This window comes from Malus sylvestris, chromosome 7 (genome assembly GCF_916048215.2).
Source record: "Malus sylvestris chromosome 7, drMalSylv7.2, whole genome shotgun sequence".
Lineage (NCBI taxonomy): Eukaryota > Viridiplantae > Streptophyta > Magnoliopsida > Rosales > Rosaceae > Malus > Malus sylvestris.
In genome coordinates, this window is record NC_062266.1 from 2,480,189 (window position 1) to 2,502,822 (window position 22,634).

The 22,634-nt window shown below is 36.7% G+C and overlaps 2 protein-coding genes and 1 long non-coding RNA gene across 9 annotated transcripts; 2 read left to right on the forward strand and 1 right to left on the reverse strand.

Moving 5' to 3' along the window:
- The first annotated feature begins 4,322 nt into the window (after positions 1-4,322).
- LOC126628469 (DNA polymerase delta catalytic subunit-like) lies at positions 4,323-5,215 on the forward strand. 2 transcript variants are annotated; one of them, XM_050298173.1, is made up of 3 exons: positions 4,323-4,545; positions 4,673-4,969; positions 5,062-5,215. In XM_050298173.1, exons 2-3 carry the CDS (start codon positions 4,718-4,720, stop codon positions 5,089-5,091), a joined length of 282 nt encoding a protein of 93 aa, XP_050154130.1. In that variant the 5' UTR covers positions 4,323-4,545; positions 4,673-4,717; the 3' UTR covers positions 5,092-5,215. The 2 variants fall into 2 exon arrangements, with proteins under 2 accessions (XP_050154130.1, XP_050154131.1); XM_050298174.1 differs by having other exon boundaries at positions 4,323-4,969.
- A 7,378-nt stretch (positions 5,216-12,593) lies between these two features.
- LOC126628444 (putative disease resistance protein At1g50180) lies at positions 12,594-16,937 on the forward strand. 6 transcript variants are annotated; one of them, XM_050298127.1, is made up of 5 exons: positions 12,594-13,705; positions 14,580-14,789; positions 14,922-16,329; positions 16,445-16,521; positions 16,615-16,937. In XM_050298127.1, coding segments are annotated over exons 1-4 (2,661 nt in total). In that variant the 5' UTR covers positions 12,594-12,663; the 3' UTR covers positions 16,446-16,521; positions 16,615-16,937. The 6 variants fall into 6 exon arrangements, with proteins under 6 accessions (XP_050154084.1, XP_050154079.1, XP_050154081.1 ...); XM_050298122.1 differs by having other exon boundaries at positions 14,580-16,329; XM_050298124.1 differs by having other exon boundaries at positions 14,580-16,329; positions 16,445-16,517.
- On the reverse strand, positions 16,887-17,584 carry LOC126628482 (uncharacterized). Its single transcript, XR_007625442.1, has 2 exons — positions 17,441-17,584; positions 16,887-17,270 (listed from the first exon to the last, which is right to left on the reverse strand). It is a non-coding gene; the product is annotated as an uncharacterized LOC126628482 (long non-coding RNA).
- Positions 17,585-22,634: the final 5,050 nt, after the last annotated feature.

A 22,634-nucleotide genomic window follows, 5' to 3' on the forward strand; every position in this document is an offset into this window, starting at 1 on the left:
ACAGGTTTTGAGGTTTAATTTAAAATGATGTTCCTTCGTGTAGCGTTTGGTACGTAAAACGGAACGGAATGTAGTAGGATGAGGTGTTCCGTCCCACGTTTGGTGCGCCAAATTGACTGGAATGAGTCGTCCCGTGGAACGGATTTTAGTCATTTTTTGGTTCCACCTTACACCCCTGGAATGACTTGTTCCAGCCCATGGGACACAAATTTATAATTTTTTGGACAACAATACCCCTCCTATTTTTCATTAATTCCAATGTCTACCATCCTTCTCTGTCCCGTCTTTTCTCTCCCGTAGCCTCCCTCTCTTCGAACTCGATCCCAGCAAACCCATCCGAACCCAAACCCAGCTTGGTGAGATGCTCTCATGGCGGCGCTCTCCTGAAAGCCCTCAAACCTCTCCGTTTGAACGCCCCTAAATACTCCATTGGAGCCAAATTCAAACAACCAATTTTCTAATTCTCTGTCGGTGTGATTGCAACTCCATCTGAAATCAAGCAAGGTTTCAGAAGAGCTTTTTCTGCTCCTTGGCCTCAGAAGCTTTGTTACCCCTCTCTCTCTCATATAGCCTCCTCCTCCACCACAAACCCAGGAACCCAACTATGGCTAACCTAAACCCGGTTCAGTCGCATAGCAAAGAGGAGACCATGGCTGCCGATTCAGTCCCTTCGCGCTCCACCTTCTTCTCCAGCGTTGTCACCTCCGCGCTCCACCTTTTTCTCCGAAGCTCCGACGAAGCCTCTGTAAATTGAAAAAATAATAATAATTTGGGATTTTTCTGTGTTTGGTTTGAAGAGAAAGAAATTAAAAAAAAGAGAAATATGGGTTTGAATTGAAGAGAAAGAAAATGAAATGAAGAGAAAGTATGGGTTTAATTTACTGAGATTGATTTTTACTGGGATCAATCTGGGGCATGCGAAGAACACATACGGAAGAAGAGAAAGCAGAGAAACGGGAGAGAGAGAGAGAGAGACAAATAAAAAAGATAAGTTAGTCATTTAATCCCGTTCCGTTCTGTTCCATCTTGCTAGTACCAAACATGACACCAAATTTTTGTTCCGTCTCGTCCACTCCCGTTCCGTCCCATCCCGTTCCGTCTCGTCCCCTCCCGTTCCGTCCCGTCCCGTCCCATTCCGTCCCGTCCCGTCCCCTCCCGTTCCGTCTCGTCTGCGTACCAAACGGTACCTCACGCAACGCTGTTTTGGTTATGTTGATACCACGCAGATGTAGCTGGTTGGTAATAACTAAGTTTAGGCTTCAATATTGTTTTGTCTTTTTTCTTTTTCTTGGGTAGATAATACATGAGTTAGATGCACATATTCTCTCTGTGAATTCGAATAACGTATCTTTAACGCACAAATTTTACAATCAGGGTTATTTAGTTTTTAATCTTCATTCGGAGAGTATTCCTACACAAAGTCATTTAAATTGGAAATTGTTCAATCATTCAAAATCAGATCAAATCGATGATGTAAATACTATAAATATATAATCATGATGAGTCATCATTTATTTGATACATTTTGTTAACTCTCAAAATTGGTGAGGTCAACAATGATAAAATTGGTCAAGTGTTTGCCTTTGATGGACTTGGGCTTTGCAAACAATAAGGAAAAGATAAAGGATTTAAGTTTTTCTATCCTCAAAACTCAGGATGCATCCTCTGTTTCTCTTAGATAAATAGAGAACGAGACTACAAATAGTGCTCGCCTAGTAGAGTACAATTTCTCTCTTAATTTGTTCGACCTCATCGAAGGAGTATTCATTCTTCTTGTAGAAGCCTTCTCTGAGTCTTCAGTCTTTTGGCACAAGTCTATCACTTTCTTTGCATTTAATGCGCTGCACAGATTAAACATGTTAGTCATCCCTGCGTTCTTTTACCGACACCTAGCAACGAGGTGATATTTACGCAGGTCCACTTGTGTCCTTTCATGGTATGATGCAGCCACTCGTCTTGCTCGACCCTGAAGTTGGTGGGGACTCGTACCCCCAAATCACAAGAAAAATTTCTCTCTTTTTTTTTCTTTTTGTTATGGGAGTGCCCTACATGTTGGCCTTTATGTCCCTTAGCAGGGCTCTGTTCCTTAATAGCTGGAAGTGAGAGAACCGTTCATAAAATCATACCCTGACAAATAATGAGCCAACAAGATACAAGGACTGCATAGTACTTTGCAACCTCCCTTCTCATATGCGTGTAGGATTTCTCCCTATAAATAGCCAGGTCAAATAAAAGAAAGCTAATCGCTACTTACTACTCAGAACTTTCTCAAATTCTCCTTTTCTCCTTACTACTTTGGGTTAATTACATTTTCATACCTCAGGTTTGGGGTCTATTTCTTACAACATCTTCAAAACATTTCACTTTCATACCTTAAGTATTATTTTATTTCAAAATAATACATATGTTATATTTTTCATCCATTGATCCGTTAAATGCTGACGTGACTGCCACATTTGTGCCATGTGGCTGCCAAATGTCTGCTACGTGCAAAAAAATAATTTTTTAATTTTTTTTTAAACACTAAATCTTAAAAAAAAAAAATAAATAAATAAATAAAAGAAAACCCAGATCGCATAACCCCCCGCGCCTAACCCCATCTCCTTCAGATCCCCTCCACCCCCCGTAACCCTTCCTTACCCTATCCCTCCATCATTTTCAAAAAAATTGGGAGGGATTAACTGGGTTGCAGGAATTATTTTTTTTCTCTTCTTCTTCTTCTGGGTTGCGCGGGGGGGGGGGGGGGGGGGGACGAACTGGGTTGCAAACGAGTTGTAGGTTTTTTTCTTCTTCTAGGTGGGGGGAGGGACGAGTTGCAGGTTTTTTTCTTTTCTTTTTTATTTTTAAGATTTAGGTTTTAAAAAAATATTTTTTTTGCCATGTGTCAGACATTTGGCAGCCACGTCATCATTTAACAGATCAATGGATGGAAAATGTAACAGATGTATTATTTTGAAATAAAATAGTACTTAAGGTATGAAATTGAAATGTTTTGAAAATGTTGTAAGGAATTGAAATAGATCCCAAATCTAAGGTATGCAAATGTAATTAACCCTACTACTTTTCTGACTTACCATCAGAGGTCCTTTGGCGGACACCTTTTCCGTTTCTTTTTTAGGGTGCTAGTCAATTAGGCTAACAATGTTTTGTTCTCTTGTACGTGGAATTTCGTCGAACCAATCGTTACTTGTTGGAAAGGTGAAAGGTTTCCGTACATACTTGGTGAAACTTTATTCGGAGATTGTGGGGTGTAAATATATTTTATCCCTATCTATAGACATAGAGATGTTGGATTCAGATTAATGTAACTCATTGCAGGCCATAGTCTATAGTTGCATTAAGCTGTGTTTCTTTTAGTGACTCCCTCTAATTCGAAACAACAGAGAAAGGAAATGAAATTGAAATAACCAAAGAAGAATGGACGAAGAGTTCCAATCTTTATAAATGTGACCCTTGAAGTTTACTTAAAAAATGTCTACATTTGTGTGAAAAAAAAAACAAATCCAACCAACAAAATTTGTATAAAACCACATGGCCCAACTTAAATCAAGCTTATAATTGCCAAATTTTATGTTGTGGTGCTCAAATTTTAACACAAGGAGGAGACAAAAATTATATTTTCTTTTAAATTTTAATATTGCAATGCATGTTTATATTTCTTTGCCCAATTTCGGCGGTCATATTGATGAAAATAGAGATGAGAAGTGCTTTTGTTAATCTTCTTACTAAGAAAATGAAACAATCTGGTAAAAAAGAAGTAAAATATGTTAAACTCTCGGATTACACATACAGAACATGTCAAGACTACATCAACAAGAAGGTTTGTATCTTTGTTTTTATATATCCATCCACACCAATACTTGAGTTCGATTAGTTTAAGTACAAAAGCTGAATTCTGTCAATTTTCTTTTGTTTTAGAATCCATCTTATTGCAAAATTGAATATTTGGTTGGTTTGTGTTTTATATTCCATGAAAGACTGTGAAGCTTTATTGTTTTTAATTATTTTTTTTTGTCACCACTTATTACTGCAGTTTATTGGTATTCCTTTTTACCTGTAAGTGAAGGGTCTTATGTTCGAATCTCGTGGATGGCGAATTCGATACCAAATTATGTTATCTATTGTATAACTTAGCCGGACCTCCTGCACATAGTATAAAAATATCAATGTACCAAAAAAAAAATTCTATTGTGTTGGATTCTGGAATTTACTACAAAACTTTGGGCCTAACAGTTCTAACACTTTGGGCCTCCAATGACTAGAAGTCCATTATTCTTTGGGCCTATCTTCCTCGGCAAATCCAAACGACCCGCCCAAGAAGACGGCGCCGGCGACGAAAAAAAGGAAACCGATACTCAGACGCAGAAGGGCGAGACTCAGGCGCAGCGGCATCCCAAACGCCATCATTCTCGCCCAGTTCGATCCCGCATCCGTTTCTCTCCAATCAGCTGGTATTGCTCCAATCCCCAATCAGATGTGGGTGAGAGAGACCATTTGGTTTCCTCAGGCAAAAATCGAACTTTCTGATCAGAATTGCAATTTCAGGTCAGTTTTTCGTCTGGGTTTTTGTCAGAATTCAATTTTCTCATCTGGTTTTTTCAGAATTCGTTTTAGCTACATGCCTACTTTTTGTAGAATCGTAAAAAGTATGTGATTTCTGGTTATTTTGCAGGGATTTTTAGGTCAATAGCACATTAGGAAATCCAAAGCAAAGGCGATGAACAAGGGCATAAGCAGAAAACGGCCAGCGCCGCCACAACCGGCGGCGAACCCAGCCAAGCAGCAGGCCACGTCCCCAGAAGAAGAAGAATTCGTAGACGAGGACGTCTTCCTCGACGAAACCCTTGTCGAGACTGAAGGCGACGTTGTTCTCCGCGACATCGAGCAGCGCCAGTCCCTCGCTTCCCGCCTCACCAAGTGGGCCCGCCGCCTCTCTCCCATGCCTACACTTTCGCCTCCCGAAGCATCGGTCTGTCAGCCTTTTCCAATTTTAATCCTTTCTCTGTTTTTATTTTTAAAAAAATTTTAAATCTCTTTCTTTCTTGTTGTGGGTTGTTGTAGCTTTTCAGCAATTGGAGATTGATTATGTAATTGGAGAGAGCCATAGAGAATTGCTACCTAATTGGTCCGGGTCCGCTGCCATTATCCGAATTTTTCGGGTTACAAAGGAAGGTTAGCTTGTGCTCCTAATTTCTTTTAGGGTTATTATTCTGCTGTGAAAATGTTTGGTTGGTTATTTGTTCTCAGAAATTCAACTTTTACCAAGTATTCTATGTTGCTGCATGGGAGTCAAATTATATTATATTATATTATATTATATTATACCTATACTAAAACCCCAACGACGTTGTACTGTACACGGACAGTGCGCGGACTAAAATGCCCCTCGATTTGTTTGTTAAGCCAAATTTTTGCCATCTTTTCCACATAGACTTGAAATTGAGCGACGACAAAATTCCCTCTCATATGAGCACAGGAGAGTTCAAAGAGAGCTTTTAAGTGCTACTCAGAAGGTAGGCTCCATGTGCAATTGTTCTTGCTATTTAGGCAATTTCCTGGAACATTGAGTAGAAAAACAAATTAGAATTTTGTTGGTTTTTTCTTTTATGAAGTGTAAACGTTAATGCATTTCATCCTAATATGCAACTTTTATTAGTATCGCATTTTGAAAGGTTAGCATCTCAAGTGAACCAAATTTACCATTTTCCATTTAAATGAATTTTAAGATAACCTCTGGTCCATGTTTGTTTAACAATTATTTACAACAACAACAACAACAACAAAGCCTTTTCCCACTAAGTGGGGTCGGCTAATTTCTGGATTCATTTTCATAAGGATTCGACGTGATCATGGAGTGCCGGCTGTCGACTACCTGACGCCCTCCCCCTCCTCCTTTATCCGGGCTTGGGACCGGCCATGTAAAACATAGGCGGAGTTTTCAAAAAGGTCGTGCATAATTCTTGATGAACTTGGTTTGGGTTTCTTTTGTTTACGGATGGAGTGTGTTAATTACAGTTCTATCCGGTTAGTCATGTTCCCATTGTTGCATGACTTTTTGAACAGAAAACAAGGTTTATTATTTCAATTTCCACATCTACTTTTGATTTGGTAGATGTTGATTAATCTCATCTGTACCTGTTACTATTTTGTGGCTATATATGATTTATTTGACTTCCCAATTCTATATAATTAGTACCATTGAAATACATTTGGCATACGTTAATTCTACCTTTCTACAATTTCTCATTGCTGCTTAAGTGGAACAATATTAACTCAAACATTGCTTATGAAGAGAATGAAGTTGCATAATCTTTCATGAAATTTTCAATCTTGCAGCAGCGTGCGGGCACAAATATCTAGTATATACTAAACACCTAACTTCTCAATTAATACCCTTTGTGTCATTTTAGACTCAGATCACTGTTCCTTCGACAGTGTTCTCCCAATTTTGTCCCTTTATGGTTTTGTTTATTTCGTTTCTTCCACTGACAAGAGTTGCCTTCCGTTTTTCTGCCTTGCTTTTGGATCCACAGTAAAATGACGGTCCTGCCCTCAGACGCCACGCGTTGTTTCTCTCCTGTTTCGATTTCTCTGGATGGTCATATCTCCATCGTTCAACCGATCTCTCTAATAAACAATCAAAAGCATCAACTTTCAAAAGCAAAAGCTGTTTTTTCCTTTTTTTTTATTTTAATTTTTAATTTTTAATTTTTTATGTTATTTTCTAAGCATCAACTTTCAAAAGCAAAAGCTGTTTTTTCCTTCTTTTTTTTTTTAATTTTTAATTTTTTATGTTATTTTCTATCACATAGTGTTGATGCACTATTCCATAAGGAGGAGGATTCTCTACTATTTTATTATCATTCATTTCCATCCCTTCTTCTTATACATTATTTTTTATCTTATTATCTTTATAAAAAAAAATTAATATAAGATGTTGACGTGACCGTTCAAATAGGAAGGGATGGAAAGGTAGAGAGATTAGGAAGATAGAGAATCTTCCTCTATTCCATAATGCTTTGTTTTATTATATATTATTTCATTTATGTCAAAATCTCAGTTGGTGCCTCTCTCTAGCGCTACTCCTAATTTACACGTGTTGTTGGTAGATGTACACGTGTTCGTAATCTTGAAGAAGAAGAGGGACGGAAAAGCCGACATTTTTCCATTTGCTTCCAGAAACAACGAGCTCTCTCTCGCAGCAACCACAAGCTCTATTTCGGAGAAACTACGAAACATCTCGACTTCTCTCTCAGAGCCCAGCTTGAGTCCTCATTATGTATCAACATTCAACAATCAGAGAATATTAAGTTTAAAAGAAATTGAAGAGATGAAAAAAATAAGAAAGAAATTGATTAGCCTAATGATAGGATTTTTACCACCTGCAAAAGTAGGAATAAAAACACTTAAAAATACTTGCAAGAGTACAAGGTTATCGTAATATAACAACTCAAGCAATGTCGTTTTCTATAGGGATTGAATGAATAATTTGTATTTATACTAATCCTTAGCTAATTAATTAGAACAAAGTTTTCGAAAAGGTTGATTTTGAAATTTAAAATAATAAAAATGAATTTAAATAAAAATAATTAAATAATTGACAAAGTAAAGAAAGCAAAAGAAAACAGTTTTGGAAAACAATTTAAACACTAGGTTCTGCCGTCATCATTAACAATCCTATACAATTTTACCAATTACTTATGAATTTTCACATACATGCTTTGAAGGTTAGGTTTTTCTAATACATATTTAACTCGTGAAGTTTAAGCAAAAACGTATATCAAACATGCAACTCGTCTGTGATGTTCAGATCAAACATAAACAAGACTCATTAAACTTTGTGAAAACCCTTTGAAAAACCATGCAACCCTTAAGAACGTGATGAGGTAAAAATGAGAAATGCTGATGGAAAATTTTCTCCGATACTTGATTTTCTTGGTTTGTTTCTACTGATCTTTTGTTTCTTGGGCTGATTGCACTTCTTTTTCGTTATTTTTGGTGCAGATATGAAGATGATTTGTGAAGATGCTGTGATTTCATGGTAAGTTTCTTTGAGCGAATTTGAGAATTTGGGATCGTTTGGGTGTTTTGAAAGGTTTTTTTTTAATTTTTTTTATTGAGAAAAAAAATGGTTAACAGTTGATTGTATTTTAATTTTTATTCAATTCAGGTACTCATGTTCAGTTTTTGGATTTGATTTGAAGGAATTTCTAGGGTTTCTTGGTGAGTTCTTCAGAGATGTGAAACGGGTGGTTTTCTTTTGTTTAAATATGGTGCTTTTGTGGTTTTCTTTTGTTTATGTGAAAATTGAGATTTTTTTTGCGGGTTTTCACGTGGAATTGGCTACAGGGCAATCTCAAATGGCTTTATCAAATGGGTTGGAAGTTCAAAAAGAAACAGTGGATGCTAAAATCAAGTCATTTTTCAATTATGAGTTCTCCGGCCGATTTGAGGTGAGTAATACAAACTTTTATGTTAAATTGATTTGTTTTGGTTTTTTGGGATGCTTGATTTCATCTAGAAACTAGGCTGAGCATCCAAAAGTTTCAGTTTTGTACCAATTATTCAATACTAGCTCAACAATCATAATGTTTCCTCTGACTTTATTTATGAATTTTGATATATAATCATATTTTAGAGTTTTCTATTGGGGAAACGTTAGGACTCGAGTGTCCTAGATCAAAAAAATAGCAGCAGCGGGTCCTATTTAAAATGAATCTAACTGAAGAGACTAATGATTGGGCACCTTCTACAAACTGCAGTACTACTACTCTTGCTGAGGTCTATTTCATTTCCTCTTTGCTCTCTGAATCTTCATAATTTGCTTTTATGTGCTTGCTTTTTTTTTTCTTATTTGAAATTCATCTAATTGAATATTTGTAACCAAAAGAATTAATTTTTCTAATTGCCCAATTTAGCAGGTTTTGCATCATTGGAACATCAGGCCTATATCATTGCCTTAGTTAAGGTAGTCAGTACTACTACTCTTGCTGAGATCTATTTCATTTCCTCTTTGCTCTTTGAATCTTCATAACTTGCTTTTATGTGCATTTTTTTTTTGTTCTTATTTAAAATTCATCTAATTGAATATTCGTAACCAAAAGAATTAATTTTTCTAATTGCCCAATTTTGCAAGTTTTGCATCATTGGAACATCATGCCTATGTCATTGCTTTACCTAAGGTAGTTGAAATGTACATACAATATCTTAGCTTTTAGTTTTTTTCTTCTTTGGCTGCTTAGAGATTATGTGTCATGAGCCTGGCTTTTAATAGTATAGCAAAAATTTGCATTTTTTTGTAAGCTACGAAGTCAGCTTTTGGCTTCCTTGAACTCAAAATATAATATTTCAAGACTTATGTTGGTATGAAATTGTAATTCCTCACCCGTCATTGCATTTTTTAACAAGGATTTCAGTTCATAGAACATTAAACTGCATAAATTTAAAAAGTCTACTTTTACAGATGGTAAAATCTTGGATTGCCAATTGGGGATATAGTTGCAATTTTGAATTCAGTCCACTTTCCGTGCACATGTGATATGTATGTATGCACTAAAATCTCCAAAATATAAAATTCCAGTTTCATTATCTCCCTTAAGAATGTTATTACTGAAATTAAAGAATATTTTTAGTTCAGAGTATGAGTGCTATGTGTTTCTTTCATTGCTAGAAACTATGAGACATAATTCTGCAAAAATTAATTGATGACCGTATGGAAGCTATGAAAGAACTCTCCGTATAATTCTTTGAATCTAGTTCAGTTTTGTCCTAGATATGCATACAATCATTATTTGTGAGATAATTAGTTGTATGGCTGGCTTTTAGCTGATTGTTTGTTGATAATTACATATGGTTCGTAAGAAATTATATATGATTTGTGAGGGTTGAGATCAATATCAATATCCATGGCCTGCCACAATCCCCAATTGTACCATATGAGCATAAATTTTGGCAAAATTATGATTTATTCAACTACTACATTTTGTCTTTGTTAGATTTTCTTTGTTTCACTGTGTTTTGCAGCTCATGGAATACTCTTCCCAAACTTCTTAATCAATGAGCAAGTGGACGACATAAGTTTCTAAATTACAGTTTAGTTATCCATTTTTGAAAATCCTATGCAGAGTAGTTGATAGATTTACATTATTTAAAAGTTCTTATTATGGTGATTGTGTTGTGCTTGCTGTGTATTTACTTAGCTGAATTATAAATTAGGGGTGGTTGAAAAATTGGAAATTTTATTCATGCATGTTTTTTCCTTTCTTCCCATCATTCAGTTTGTTGTCCGGGGTTTCAGTTTTATTCATCTTAGCATCATTCACTGTATTTAATCCGGTTTCATTTTTAAAGAGACTACCATTTTTGCCATTGTGCTGTATGCGCAGAGATATCTGTTTGTGCAGAGAGGAGATATCTCATTACAAAGAACTCAATACAATAGAACATTTAATACTCTTAAAAGTATTATGTGACCTCCAAGCTCAAGTCGGTCCTTAATTTTCATGTATTTTTTATTTCTTTATGTCTAGGTGGTTTACATGGTTTTTAATGTTGGAAATTGGAAAAATTGTTTGTGTACTGTGTCCATCATGTTGTAATATTTTAATGTTGAAAATCGCTAGTTGTGAATCTTTCGGAAGAAATTAGCCCTATGAAGTAATAAAACAAGGTCATTTATGGAGGAATGAGATTTATTTGTACCATACTTGACCAATCCCGAAATTACTGAGCATCAGTCAACGTTATACCGTCAAGGACGCAGAAGAGTTTCCCTCCAACCAAGAGGCCAATCACAGCGCGACACGTGTCGATATCAGAAGTCAATCATAGTGCGACATGTGTCAACATCAGAAGTCAATCACAACACGACACGTGTCAATGTCAGAATGAAACTAGAAACTCTCTTCTATAAATAGAGATCATTCTCTCATAATATTTCCTAATGTCATTTGTACTAAACCATTCACTAGTACTCACAAAAGGAGAGCTTGAACCTATGTACTTGTGTAAACCCTTCACAATTAATGAGAACTCATCTACTCCGTGGATGTAGCCAATCTGGGTGAACCACGTACATCTTGTGTTTGTTTACCTGTCTCTATCAATTTACATACTTATCCACACTAGTGACCGGAGCAATCCAGCGAAGGTCACAAACTTAACACTTTCTGTTGTACCAAAGTCCTCACCGATTTTGTGCATCAACATTTGACGCCGTCTGTGGGAACGACACTTATTCCCACTCTCTTCAGCTTTGTCAAGCTGGTTTCCACCATTACTCTCTTCAACTTTGTCAAGCTGGTTTACACCATTCCTACACACACGACACACAACCCCATCACCGCTGTCGCTCCCCCTTACCGCTGGCAAAGCTTCTTTTCTCTCTCTTTCTTCAAATCCTGCACTAGATCATGATCGATCCAGCACATCAAAGAACAAATATTCTATCAAAGTTTGATATTTGGGATTCAAGGAGGATATTAATCGATGCTTCGTCGATGGTGAGCAATGGCAACCACCAGACCCACACCCAGATCAACCTAATTTTTAATTTCATGCTTTCTCTTCTCTTTCCCCGATTGAAAGCTGGAAGCCCCAACTTCGTTTACTAGCTTGAATTTCTCCATTATCTGAAACAAGTCAAGGGTGATGTCTCCTCTAATGAAATCTTCATTTCATTCAAAGGGCAGAGGAGAAAAGCGAGTGGGGGATGCCTGAAGGTGAACTCTGGGAGATCGAGTGAGGAAAGATGAAGATCATTTCAGATTTTTCTTTTTATTTTTTCGATTTTTTTTTTACATTTTAAAGAAAATGTAATTTATCTTTAATTATATGAAAAGTTAACACTGTTAGTTTGGAATAAAGTTAGAGGACACGTGTCAAAAAATTAGAAAAGAGACACGAAAGAGACACAAAAGAGACATGAAATTTGGGGACAGCAAACCCTTACACAAGGTGGAGAGGGTGTGCATTTTATAACTAAAAATTATTTTATTTGTTTTTATCCACTTAGCACGAATTTTGTAGGGTCCCTTATCAACGAAATGATTGACAGAAATAATAACGGTTGTATGAAATTGAAATGAAATAGTAGTGAACGTATGAGATTGAAATGTTTTAAAGATGTAGTAAGAAGTTGTAATTGACCCTAAACTTAAGAGGATAAAATGTAATTTACCAAATATAAATTATTCGTTTAAGCATATGCACTCATTGAAATGGAAATAATTACTTTATGCACTCATCAAAATATAAAATATTCCTTTATGCATATGCACTCATCCAAATGTAGATTATTCATTTATGCACTCATCAAAATGTAAAATATTCCTTTACTCACTCATCGAAATGTAAATTATTCCTTTATGCACTCATCAAAATGTAAATTATTCCTTTATGCTCTCACCGAAATGTAAATTATTCCTTTATGCACTCATTAAAATGTAAAATATTCCTCTATGCACTCTCCGAAATGTATATTATTCCTTTATGCTTTTATACTCCGTTTCGCGTATTGTTAAAGCCAACTGATTCTCTAAACAATTGAATAAAGAACATGTGAAGGAGGAGAAAAACATAAGAGACTCCTCTAGTTAACCACTTGAATCATTCACAGAAACAGAATTCGAAAAAGAAAGCTAGTTAGTTTTTTTTTTGGGAAATATGGCCGAGGCGGTAGTTTCAATGGTAATCGAAGGGCTCAAAGGCGCTCTTATTGAGGAAGTGAAGTTCTTGAGTGGGGTCGGCGATCAAATTGAGCATGCACAAATCGAGCTACTTTTGATGCATGGCTTCCTGAAAGATGCTGATGCAAAACAAGGAGACAATGAAGTAGTACGCATTTGGGTTCGAATTATAAGAGATGTTGCTTATGATTTGGAGGATGTCATTGAATCTTTTGCCTTGAAAGTGGCTCTCAAAAGGGGAGGAAGTGGGAAGCTTGTTCTGAAAAGGTTGGCGTGCATCTTTAACAAAGGCATTAATCTTCACAAGATCGGTTCAGAAATTGAGAGCATTACGGTCAAGCTTTCCAAATTGAGGGCGAGTTTGCAAGGTTATAACATCAAGCAAATAACGGGTACACAATATGGAGGTGCCACTTCTTTTGAGAGGCAAAAGGAACAAAGGCAAACGTATCCACATGTTATTGAACGTGATGTTGTTGGGTTAGAGAGCGGTATAGAGATACTAGTCAAGCAGTTGGTGAAAGAAGAAACCCAAGTTGTATCTATTTGGGGGATGGGCGGTTCAGGAAAGACCACTCTTGCAAAACAAGTTTATGATCACAATGTTGTTAAGTGTCATTTCGATTGTTTTGCTTGGGTGTGTGTGTCACAACAATGTCATGGAAAAGAGGTTTTGGAAGATATTTTGATCAAGCTTACTCGCGCCACCAATGATCAAATAAAAGAAATTTCGAAAATGAAGAAGGACCAAATAGCAGAGAGGCTTTGTATCATCCAAAAAAAGAAGAAATGTTTGGTGGTTCTTGATGACATTTGGACTCGTGATGCGTGGAACTCTCTAAAACCTGGATTTCCAATAGGTGAGGAAACGAAGAGTCGTATATTACTCACCACTCGCAACAACGACGTTGCGACACATGCTGGAGAAAATCGTTATGTTTATAAATCGCGTGCGCTAAATACTAAGGAAAGCTGGGAACTGTTTAAGAAGATAGCAATCTTTGGGAGAGATCAAGCAGGTATGTTTCTCAACTCTATTATCATTCATTGCTTCTTTTTGTTTATATGTTAAGCCTAATAAAATAGAGATCACTGCATTTCACTTATGCTTTCGATATAATACACACATCATTGTCCCTATTTGTTAAACTTAGTGTGCGTTTGATACACTGGATTGGCTTGGATATTGAAGAGAATAATACAGTTCCAGCAAATCAAGCAGATAAATCTGTCATTATAACCTGATGTCCTGCGGATATGACTAATTTTAGGGACTGGCTTGGAAACTATTGATGAGAGGTAAGGTCATTGTCCTAATCATTAAGAAAATAGATGAATGTCTAGGACATTAGTAAGAGATTTGCTCTAGTTAAATTATCCAAGGCAGGTGTTAGTGTTGATATGCAGCGTGTGTTTAGCTAATTAAGTATCTAGATATTTTTACTTAATATTTTTATTGCTAGCAAAAGTCTAAGCAAGGATGTTTTTATGGGTGGAGAGCTCACTTCTAACCTTCCAAGATAAATGGAAAAAATGCATGTTGTACAAAGCCCTTGTACAGAGCAGGTCGTGAGTTGCTCTCTCCCTGCACAGATGAGTGCCCCTTTGTATTTCCAGATTTTCAGTTTACTCCTCTTCTTCCTTGTTATCAACCAAAACTATAATTACTTTAGTTTAGTTAACTACTAAGCCTAATTGATTGAGATTACTACATTTCATGTAACTATGATTTCGCCCTTCCAAAACTCATTGTCTTGAGAAATCAGACACTAATATTTATGTTCTACTGTCAAAAACATTCAAGAATCCAAAAGGACACTGCAACATATATAGGATACTTTAGGAATGACTAAAAACATAATAGTTGACCTGCTTTTCTTAATTTGTTTTCAGACTCTGAATCTTATGCTGAGAAGGAAAAACTAGGAAAGAAGATGCTTCAACATTGTGCTGGTCTGCCACTAGCCATTACTGTGATTGCGGAACTTCTAGCAAGAAAAGTCACAGTTGACGAGTGGAATACAGTAGACAAGAACGTTGATGTGCATATACAGAGAGGAACTGATCTTGACCAAGAATACAAAGGCGATCAAGGATATACAGGTGCATTAAGGGTGTTGGCATTGAGTTATGACGACTTACCATATCGTTTAAAACTATGCTTTTTATATTTATGCCAATTTCAAGATGATTATGAGATACCGGTCAAAAGACTGATTCAGTTATGGATAGCAGAAGGTTTTATATCTCCGGCGTCCCAACGACATGGTTCATCCGAAGTATTGGAAAATGTAGCATATTCTTGCTTAAGTGAGTTGGTGCAAAGATGTATGGTTCAAGTTGGAACACTTGGTTCAACTAAGAAGATCAAAACATGCCGTGTTCATGATCTTATGCGAGACTTGTGCTTGTTAAAGGCAGAAGAGGAGAACTTTCTTCACGTTGTAAATTTTACTGACACGATAACCAAGGTAGCAACAATTACTAAAGTTCGAAGACTTGCTGTATATGTGGAAACAGAATTTGTTGATAGATTTGCTCCCACAAGAAATGACCACCTTAGGTCTTTGTTATTCTATGTCGACCCAAAATATGATTACTCCAATTGGAAGAAAAAATTATTGGGGTCAGTACTATTCAACTCCAAATTGCTCAGGGTACTAAAGTTTGAAGGCATAAGGGGAGATGTTGAGTTGCCGAGTAACATTGGGAATCTTGTCCACTTAAGGTTTTTAAGTCTAAAGGGAAGTCATGTAAAACAGTTGCCATCATCTTTAGGTAATTTAGTATGTTTGCAAACTCTAGACTTACGAGGTGTTACCCGGGTGAAAGTACCAAATGTGATTTGGAAGATGAAAGAATTGAGACATTTATATTTATGCCATTTTTACGAAGGGGGTGGGAAATTGTCCTTGGCTACTCTTCACAATTTGCAGACTTTAGTCAATATTTCAGGTGCTGATTGTGATTTGAATCATCTTGCTGAATTGACCAATCTCAGAAAACTGTTCATACATGGGGTGAAAAATATGGAGGAAATCTTGAAATCTACTAGCATCACATTTAACCATCTTCGATCTCTATTTGTGCACTCTGGTCCCGAACTTCTACCAATGAATATGGCATTGAGTTGTCCTCATATATACAAACTTAAATTGGACGGGGCAATCAGAGATCAATCATTGGAAGGCCTTCAGTACTATCGGAACCTCACTAAGATGTCTCTGTCTCGTACTCTTCTACGGTTGGACAGTCTCAAAATACTTGAGAAGATCCCAAACTTAAGAATGCTTTGGTTTGGTTTTGGTACTTTCGAGAATCTTCCAGAACTAGTTTTCTCAGAAGAAGGTTATCCTAATCTTGAATTTCTTTCACTTTCTGGGATGGCTGAATTTAAGACTTGTAGCATAGAGAAAGGAGGCATGCGTAGTCTCTGCAGTTTGTCTATTGACTATTGCTGGGAATTGACGGCAGTCCCTGAGGGGCTTCAGTATGTTACTACCCTCAAGGAATTAACAATCCAAAAGATGCCTGGGACATTCTGTAGTAGGCTTCGGGAAGGAGGAGAGGATTCCTACAAAATTCAACATGTGCCTTCTGTTGTCATTACAAATATTGAGGAGGATAGAGAAGTGGATAACTGGTAAGTATGCTACTTATATTTTCTGTATTTTTTTCTTTGCTATTTTCTCGGTTTCTCATGGAAAAAATCATAATGTGTTTTTTTTTCTTTTCCTACTTCTGGTTGTTCCTTAAAGAAGAAAGTGGTGGGGAGTGGAGTGGGGCAAAGCTGGCGAATGCTGCTGGGACGGCAAGGCCAATCTCGCAATAGTAGGTCAAAATTCTGTTGTTAATGACTTAATAATTGAAAGCAGTTTGCGCATAGATGTGGTATATGCTTTGCTTAATTTTGTTTTATATTTGTTAGTTCATGGCAAACGAGAAGCAAGAAAGGGAAGCAGTGTCGGAACTCGGAAGCTGTAAGCCTTGGTGATTAGCAGCTACTCATAAACGTTCATATTTTGTTACGAGAAATAAGTACATATACATTATAGAACTTGTTTAGGACGCTCTATTTAATTCATGTACTAGCCTTTCTACACACGCCTTGCATGCGTGAAAGACTTTTTTTTACATCATGGTGCACTACGCGCAACATAGAGTGTATATTTTGTTATATTGTTCATGGACAAGCATCAATATTAATGTACATGGTGATCTTTAGAATGAGAAAATAAGTGTTTCCAACCACTGTTATATAGCAAAATACTCTATACTAAGGTTCTTTGCCGTCTTGTCTTTCAATAGAACAAAGCTCCACATATTACAACTTACAACATATAGGACGCAAATTTCCAATGTCCATTGTATAAGATACAAAGATTTAAGTTGATCTCAAATATTTTAGGGAATAGAAAGATTTAAGTAGATCCCAAAAGACCTAAAACAAAACCCTCATACATAGCTGAATGTCAAAAGACGTAGTACCTTATTTTGAGCATTCCTTGATCCTTCCCAAGCCTCATACATAGCATCATTGAAACACTCAACATCAACTATTAATCCTCGTTCATCTGCCATCAACTGTAGGAAAAAGTACAAGTGAGCAAAGTCATGTACAAATAAATATCCAACAGAACACCGATTCCAAAGTATTGAGTAAAATGCAATGGAAATCCATACGTGTCCCGCAAAACAAAAGCATCCTGAAGCAAGAGAACAAAGTAACCAATGGTAAGGAACGAATGAATTACCATCAAAGTGAGTAACTTTCCATAATCTGATAGTAAAGATAATGGAAATGAGAAGTCGTTCCTTATCTTCTTTTGCATAACATATCAAAATCCCAGAATGATCCAGTGGTCCATTCATTCTATATCTTCGAAATACTATTACAGCCTTGAAATCTGCAGAAAATCAGACAGACATGTTACGAGCTTTGAAGCTCCAACTTCCCTTGCTCAAACAGACATACTTTCTTCATGAAAAATGTTTTTCATCCTCAATTCTATAAATATCCAAAAATCACGATAAAACAATCCATTTGCTGGCATGTACGTCAGTTTGAGTAGCTAATGTATGGTTAAGATGGCCTTCTCTGCCAACCTTTTTGTGTGGCCAACATCTCCAGTTTCTGTTGCTCAACTTCATGAAGTTTTTCCGCAACTCAACTCCTGTTACATATTCAAAATTTCAGCCCCATTAGAGAAGAGAAGGGGTTGAAGAAGAGCATAAAATAAGGAAAGAGAAAGGAGAGAGGGAGAAGGGGGGCGGGGGGTGAAGGGGGAAACAAGGCTGTGGTTTGTTGTGGGGAAGAAGGGTGCGAAAGGTGAATGAAAAAGGAAAAGAATTCAAAAGAAAGAAAGAAAGAAAGAGTGAGGAAGGGGGGACGGGTTGTAGAATATAATGATGGAAGGTTCAAAAAGAAAGAGTGAAGTAGATGGTTCTTTGAGGGATAGTTGTGTTTAAAATAATGTCTACTGTTTTGGTAGATTGAAAAGGAGAGGAAATTGGAAGAGATTAAAAACAAATAAAAGGTTTATGTGGAGGTGTTTTGGGTGGAAGATAGGTAACAGAGAGTGAGTAGGACACAGTGAAAGGTTTGCTTAAATACAAGAAGTTAATCAAAGAAAAGGGAAAATTAAAATTGAAATAATGAATTTGTCTTTAAAGGAGAACAATGGAGTAAAATGGTAAGGTAACATTTTTCATTCATGTTTTTATTATGTATCAATATTCTATTGTTGATAGTCTGATTATTTCTTTTGTTATTTGAATTATGACAGAAGATTGCAGGATTATTAAATAAATTGAAATTATTGATATCATATTGCATTACATATACATTAGCATTGCAAAGCAAGAAAAACAGTGTTGTGTTCAAGTGTTGAGTTGTGTAGTGTTTGAGTTGTAAAAATATTTAAGTGTTGGAGAATGCCTTGGATATATAATAATAAAACTTTCTATATATCAAACGTTGGGAGAATGACTTGAATATACAACTGGTCGTCGGGGAAAGTGCCTATATAAAAAAGTGAAAATTGAGAATTTAATTATAAAAATTGGGTTTAAGGGATGAATCATGAATGGATGTTAACTCATATTATAAGTTGTTTAGAGCCAAGTGGTATAAGCATGGTATGCGACGTGCAAGCTTGGGTCACTTGTGTATATGCTAGCGGGATTAGAAGGAAGTTGGTAAATTCATGCATCTCCTATGCACATAATTATGTAATGCAAGAATTACTCATTTCGATTATTATTTTATTGGTACTTTTGGTTGTGCAGTAATTTGTGCACTAATTTTATTCCGTTGCTATTTGATAAATTTTACACAGTAAACTCAAGTGTTAAATATGTAAAAATTTTAACAAGTGCTATACGATGCACTGTGTTTCATTTACAAATTGTTATTATTTTAATTGTTTTCCCCACCATGTCTTGGTTAAAAAATTTATTTCTATAACTAAAATATGGCTCACACCTTAACTCATGAATAGTCTTTATTCACAGGTCGGGACGTGACAAGTTGGTATCAAAGCTTAGGAATTAGACACTTTGTGGTGGTTACCATTTGTCGAATAGGCTTTAATTTTACATTTCTTTGTTACGTTTTAATTTTTATTTTAAGTTGGGATTAGACTTATGCCTATGGATTAAAGTGTATTGATTAGACTAGATGGGTAGTTTCTTGTGAACTAGATTGCGTATGGACTTGTATTGCTGTGCTGCATATATAATGAAATGGTGATCATTTCAGGTTTCTGGGGAAGGATTACAAAGCATAAAAAGTTATATATATGTTTGGTGATCTACATTGTTTTGAAATTTGACTTTTGGTAAGGATTCTACAATATCTATCCCTGGATATTCTCAGACATTTCTCGTTTTAAAAAGGATTCTACAATTCTAAAAGTCTCATCCTTGACTGCTATAAATACGCCATTAGAGTTCATATCTCATACCGCAATTATCACACACTTATTCTCTTGCCCACTGCTTCAGTCTTATATTTTTTACTAACTTGATCGTTGGACAACCTTTGACCAGCACACCTCCCCGGTCTTTGGCGATTAACGATTGTGCTCTATCTTGCAAGTAAATGGATTTGTGCATCTCCACCCTTCACCGCAGTGCTCGAATTTGGTCTCAACAACTGGCGCTCTCGTTGAGAGTGTATTTATATTCCTCTTGACCAGATCAATCTACAACAAACATGACTGTAGAGGAAAGCTCTATTAACACCAACGTTAACATGACACCGAAAGACAGTGTAAACCCCATGTTTCCACATCAGGTTTTAAACTAACACCACCACCACTCAAGAGTATCCAACCAAATACCTGATGTTGCAACCACTCTAGGAAACGGCGAGGCTCTAATCCAAAGACCCCTTCCCCTATTGAGCAAGTTTGGAAGACTTTACTTAAGATAACACCTGTGTTGATAAGTTGCAGAAAGCTACACCACTTCACGGGCGGAAAGTCACGCAAACTTCATGGACGTTCAATGGGACCCTCCTACAGTCTCAGATTCCTGTCTTTGGTTATGGCAACATAAGTACCATAACCCCAGACCTATCGTTCAACTTCTACTCGTCCTAACAGACATTCCTGATTTACGAACCTTCCGTGCAATGTACAAGCCAACAACCACACTACTGTCGGTGGGATACGGGCTTCATGTAATCAAACTTCTGATCCTTTAGACACTGTGTGAGTGCCTCGGATTGAACCTTGTCATCCAAGCTTTAACAATCCGGAGTCCTCAGAAGAACCGGATATGCGCCAACCTCTAAAGCGAGACAGGGCTGGAGAGTCATCAAGGGGAGTTTCACCTTACATCACTAGTAAAGTGGTCGCGAAATCTAGAAGTCTACTAGAATGTGTTGGGTGTTCTTTCTGCAGCACAAATCACAAGTCTTCAACATTTTTAAACGGTTTAAATCCATGGTTGAGCTTCAGAGTTGCTATCAAATTAAGAAACTCAGAAGTGATAAGGGTGGAGAATACACATCACTAGAGTTTTCAAAGCTCTGTGAAGATATGGGACTAGAAAGGCAATTGATTGTTGCCTACTCTCCACAACAAAACGGCGTTGTAGAGAAAAAGAACTGTACTGTGGTTGAAATGGCTAGGACAATGATGTTTGAAAAGAAGATTTCCTTGAAGTTTTGGGCTGAAGCTGTGAACACAGCTGTGTATTTGTAAAATCGGTGTCCAACAAGTGCTTTGAACAACATAACTCCATTTGAGGCATTTAGTGGAAGGAAACCAGGTGTCAAACACTAAAAGGTATTTGGTTCTATGTGTTACATTCATATTCCTTCACAGAAAAGACACAAATTGGAGGAAACTGGTGAGAAGGGAGTATTTGTTGGATTGGAAATTGTGAAAAAGGATATAGAGTCTTCAACTTGAGAACTCAAAAGGTTGAACTATCAAGAAGTGTAATCTTTGATGAGAAAGCAATGTGGGACTGGGAATCTAATGAGTCAATGCAAGTCTCTATTCCTTGGAATTATGAAGGAAGCTCAAGGATATCTGAATTTGATCCAGAGTCAAGTGATTCACCTCAGTCCATGCAATTTCCTTTGAGATCACAAACAACTAGAGACCTGTAAGCATCTCAGGAATCTGATTCACTTGGTTCTTCCAGTTTCAATCTCTGGAACTTATGATCATACTCCACATAAATGGAAGAGTTTGAGTGATGTATATGCTCAATGCAATATGAGTATCATTGAACCTAAAGATTTCAATGAAGCAGTCAAAGATGAAGCTTGGAAAAAGGCTATGATAGAAGAGATGTTGATGATTGAAAAGAATTCCACTTGGGAATCAGTTGACAGACCAAGTAACAAACCGGTTGTGGGAGTGAAGTGGATATATAAAACTAAGCTGAATCTTGATGGCTCCATTCAAAAGCACAAGGCAAGGCTTGTAGCCAAGGCCTACACACAGAAACCAGGGATTGATTTCAATGAAACCTTTGCTCAAACGGCAAGGTTAGATACTATTAGGACACTCATTGCTCTAGCTGCACAGAGAGGTTGGAAACTATGGCAATTGGATGTTAAATCAGCTTTTCTGAATGGTGTTCTCGAGGAGGAGGTATATGTGGATCAACCTGATAGTTTTATGATTAAATGAGCTGAAGACAAAGTGTATAGTTTAAGAAAAGCACTATATATTTGATTCACTGTGGTTTTAACAGAAGCTCAAGTGAAGCAATCCTTTATGTGAGAACCGAAGAAGGTGTTGGGACTCTAATTGTGTTAATCTATGTAGATGACAAAGTGTATACAGGTAGCAGTGATGAAATGATGCAAGAATTCAAGACTAAAATGATGAACAAGTATGAGATGTCAGATTTGGGTTTATTCCATCATTTTCTTGGAATGTATCTGGAAAGAAAAGAACCAAAATTCAGAAACAGTGACTTAAATTCCAGAAACAGTGACTTAGATTCCATAAACAGTGTTACTTAAAATCTTGAATCTTACCCAGTTTTCGGCGACCTCCGAGGCTTTCGAGGTGTTTTTCGGCCAACTATGACGAGTTAGCCATCGTACGAGGTACCATTCTCTTCGTCTCTTTGAGAAGTACGCTTTTCGTTTTTGAATTACTCGATTTCGTTGAGTATTGACAAAGTTATGAGCGTTTAAATTTTGTCCAACTTTCTGGCCAAAATCCGGCCTTCCTTTCCGTTTAGCTTCGGCGAGCAGCAACCACACCAAGCCTTTTGGGCCGTGCACAAACAAACACTGTATCTGTAAAGAAAAGAACCAAAATCCAAAAACCGTGACTTAGATTCCAGAAAAAGTGACTTAGATTCCAGAAACAGAAACAGTGACTTAGATTACAGAAACAGTGTTACTTAAAATCCAGAAACAGTATATTTTTACATTCCAGAAATAGTGCCCGTCGTTCTTTTTGAATAGCATGC